The sequence below is a fragment of the Lipotes vexillifer genome, unplaced genomic scaffold, assembly GCF_000442215.2.
Source record: "Lipotes vexillifer unplaced genomic scaffold, Lipotes_vexillifer_v1.1 scaffold1306, whole genome shotgun sequence".
Classification (NCBI taxonomy): domain Eukaryota; kingdom Metazoa; phylum Chordata; class Mammalia; order Artiodactyla; family Lipotidae; genus Lipotes; species Lipotes vexillifer.
In genome coordinates this window covers 1,288,059-1,290,029 of record NW_006786512.1, presented here as the reverse complement: position 1 = coordinate 1,290,029, position 1,971 = coordinate 1,288,059, and the positions used below count along the sequence as shown (strand labels likewise).

At 35.1% G+C, this 1,971-nt stretch overlaps 1 protein-coding gene across 2 annotated transcripts in view; it reads right to left on the bottom strand.

The window, feature by feature from the left end:
* Positions 1-1,971, bottom strand: part of MAP3K20 (mitogen-activated protein kinase kinase kinase 20) — a 183,197-nt gene that overhangs the window by 84,892 nt on the left and 96,334 nt on the right. For both annotated transcript variants that reach the window (XM_007458848.1, XM_007458847.1), the window contains one exon: positions 1,161-1,226. In XM_007458848.1, the coding sequence (XP_007458910.1) occupies positions 1,161-1,226 (66 nt within the window). The remainder of the gene's footprint in view (positions 1-1,160; positions 1,227-1,971) is intronic.

Here is a 1,971-nt window from a genome sequence, read left to right as displayed (position 1 = left end):
AAAAAAAAAAAAAAAAAAAAAGTGTTTAGCTCCAGGAAGCTTATGTCTAAGAAAAGCCAAATAATAAGTGATGAAACCTAGAAAAGGGCAAGAACAATCAGCCAGAGTGAACTGTCAGGGTCAGGGTGCTGGTCCAACCTGCACTGCTGAGGAGTGGCAGCTGCCGACAACTTCCCCTTCTCCACTCCAGCAAGCATCAAGGTCCTGGGCAGCTGGTTGGATTCCTGAGTTCTCTTCCTCCGCTGGCCACGACTACCCATTCTAAGGGTCACACTATTAGTAGTTACCCATTTTAACTGCAGTGATTTAAAGATTTTCTAAAAATAAATTGTTTTCTTCCTCCTCCATACTTAGAAGAATCACTTAGAAAGCAAGTAAAAAATTAAAGCATGTGAATGAATTGATAGCAAGATTTTTTATTTTTAAGTAGCAAACTCTGAGGCAAACTCTGAGTGCTGTCTAGCTAAATAATCCCACTGCCTTTTTCCATTAATTTTCAAGTGATGTAATGGACAAAGCGTTCTATTACCACTCCTACTTGAAGGTAACATCTAATCCTGCCATTTAAAAGTGCTCACTCTCCGAATTATAAAATACAGGATCATAAATAAACTTTAGGAAGTAGAGAAGAAGAAAAAGAAAGCTCTTACTTTCCAAACCTGTGCTGATCATTTTTGGGCGCTCCTTCAGGTAATGTGAGTGACATAAAAAATTTACACCAAATAACTCAGTAGTAACAAGAACAAAACCCCAAACTGCTAGTACAGAGAGCCATCTAAAAATAGAAGACTAGAAATACACAACTATGTGCTTTGACCAGCAATACCTGTTTAGAAAATGATTCTAGAGAAATAATTAGGGATGTGTTGAAAATTTCTCCTGAGAAGTATTAACTTCAACATTTCTTATCATAGAAAAAATAATGTAAACAACCCAAATGTCCATATTCTATGCTACTTATACAATGGAATACTATGCAGCCTCTTGAAATAATGTGGAGGATTTTAACATTTATTAATAGAGGAAAGATTTTCACAGTATCAGCAGTGAGTCAAAACAGCAGGTTACAAAAGATATGGAAAGCAGGATGCCTATTTCTATACAACGGTGCATGTATTTTATAATAAAATAGGTAAAATAAAAACATATGACTACGTTACCATTTCTTGACTTGAGATCTCTGTGAATCACCTTGACAGGAGCCTCCATATGTAAATAGTGCATTCCTTTTTGTACAAAAAGGAAGAAAGGCCTATTAATATAATTTTTCAACATTGCATCAGTATTACCTTTCTATTTTAAACATCAGTATTACTTTCCATATTTTTGCAAAGGATTTAATAGCAAAAACTAAATTCATGTGCTCTGTTCTTCCATGATGGATAAAATAGGGACAGGATATGCCCACATTAAGAAAATTTATATGCTAAGAAAAATTTATGTGCTTTAACCTCTTAGAAGTTGGAATTTGATTGTGGATAAAGCTAGCTTCTTATAATACCCAACAAGGACGACACCTTAATTTTCTGGAGTCTGCATGAAAATAGCACAGATACCACTGGAAGAAATGCTCCAATGACTAAGGTATTCTATACTACCAACTGCCTTCTAAATCAGCCAAAGTTCTGACCAAAAATTTCAGTTTTCATTTGCATGTCTGCAGTTACCCAGTGCAGCTTGGTTTCTCAGTACTCATTACAGTAAGACCCTGGGAGTGGAGGTAGGGTAGGGGTGGGGAGAACTGTTTGGATTCATTAGTTGTGGCTGGTAAAGGATTTGGGGATCCTCAGATAGAAAAATATACAGCAGTTACAAAATATTTCATTCTTCTTACAAGGATAAATCTTCGAGATAATCTATATTGAAATATACTCCAAAATTCTCTACAACATATTGAAAATCAGGTTACTTCAGTAAATTGGATGCATATAAAGTAGAGTTTTATTATTTTGAATTAAAAAATGACTCTTT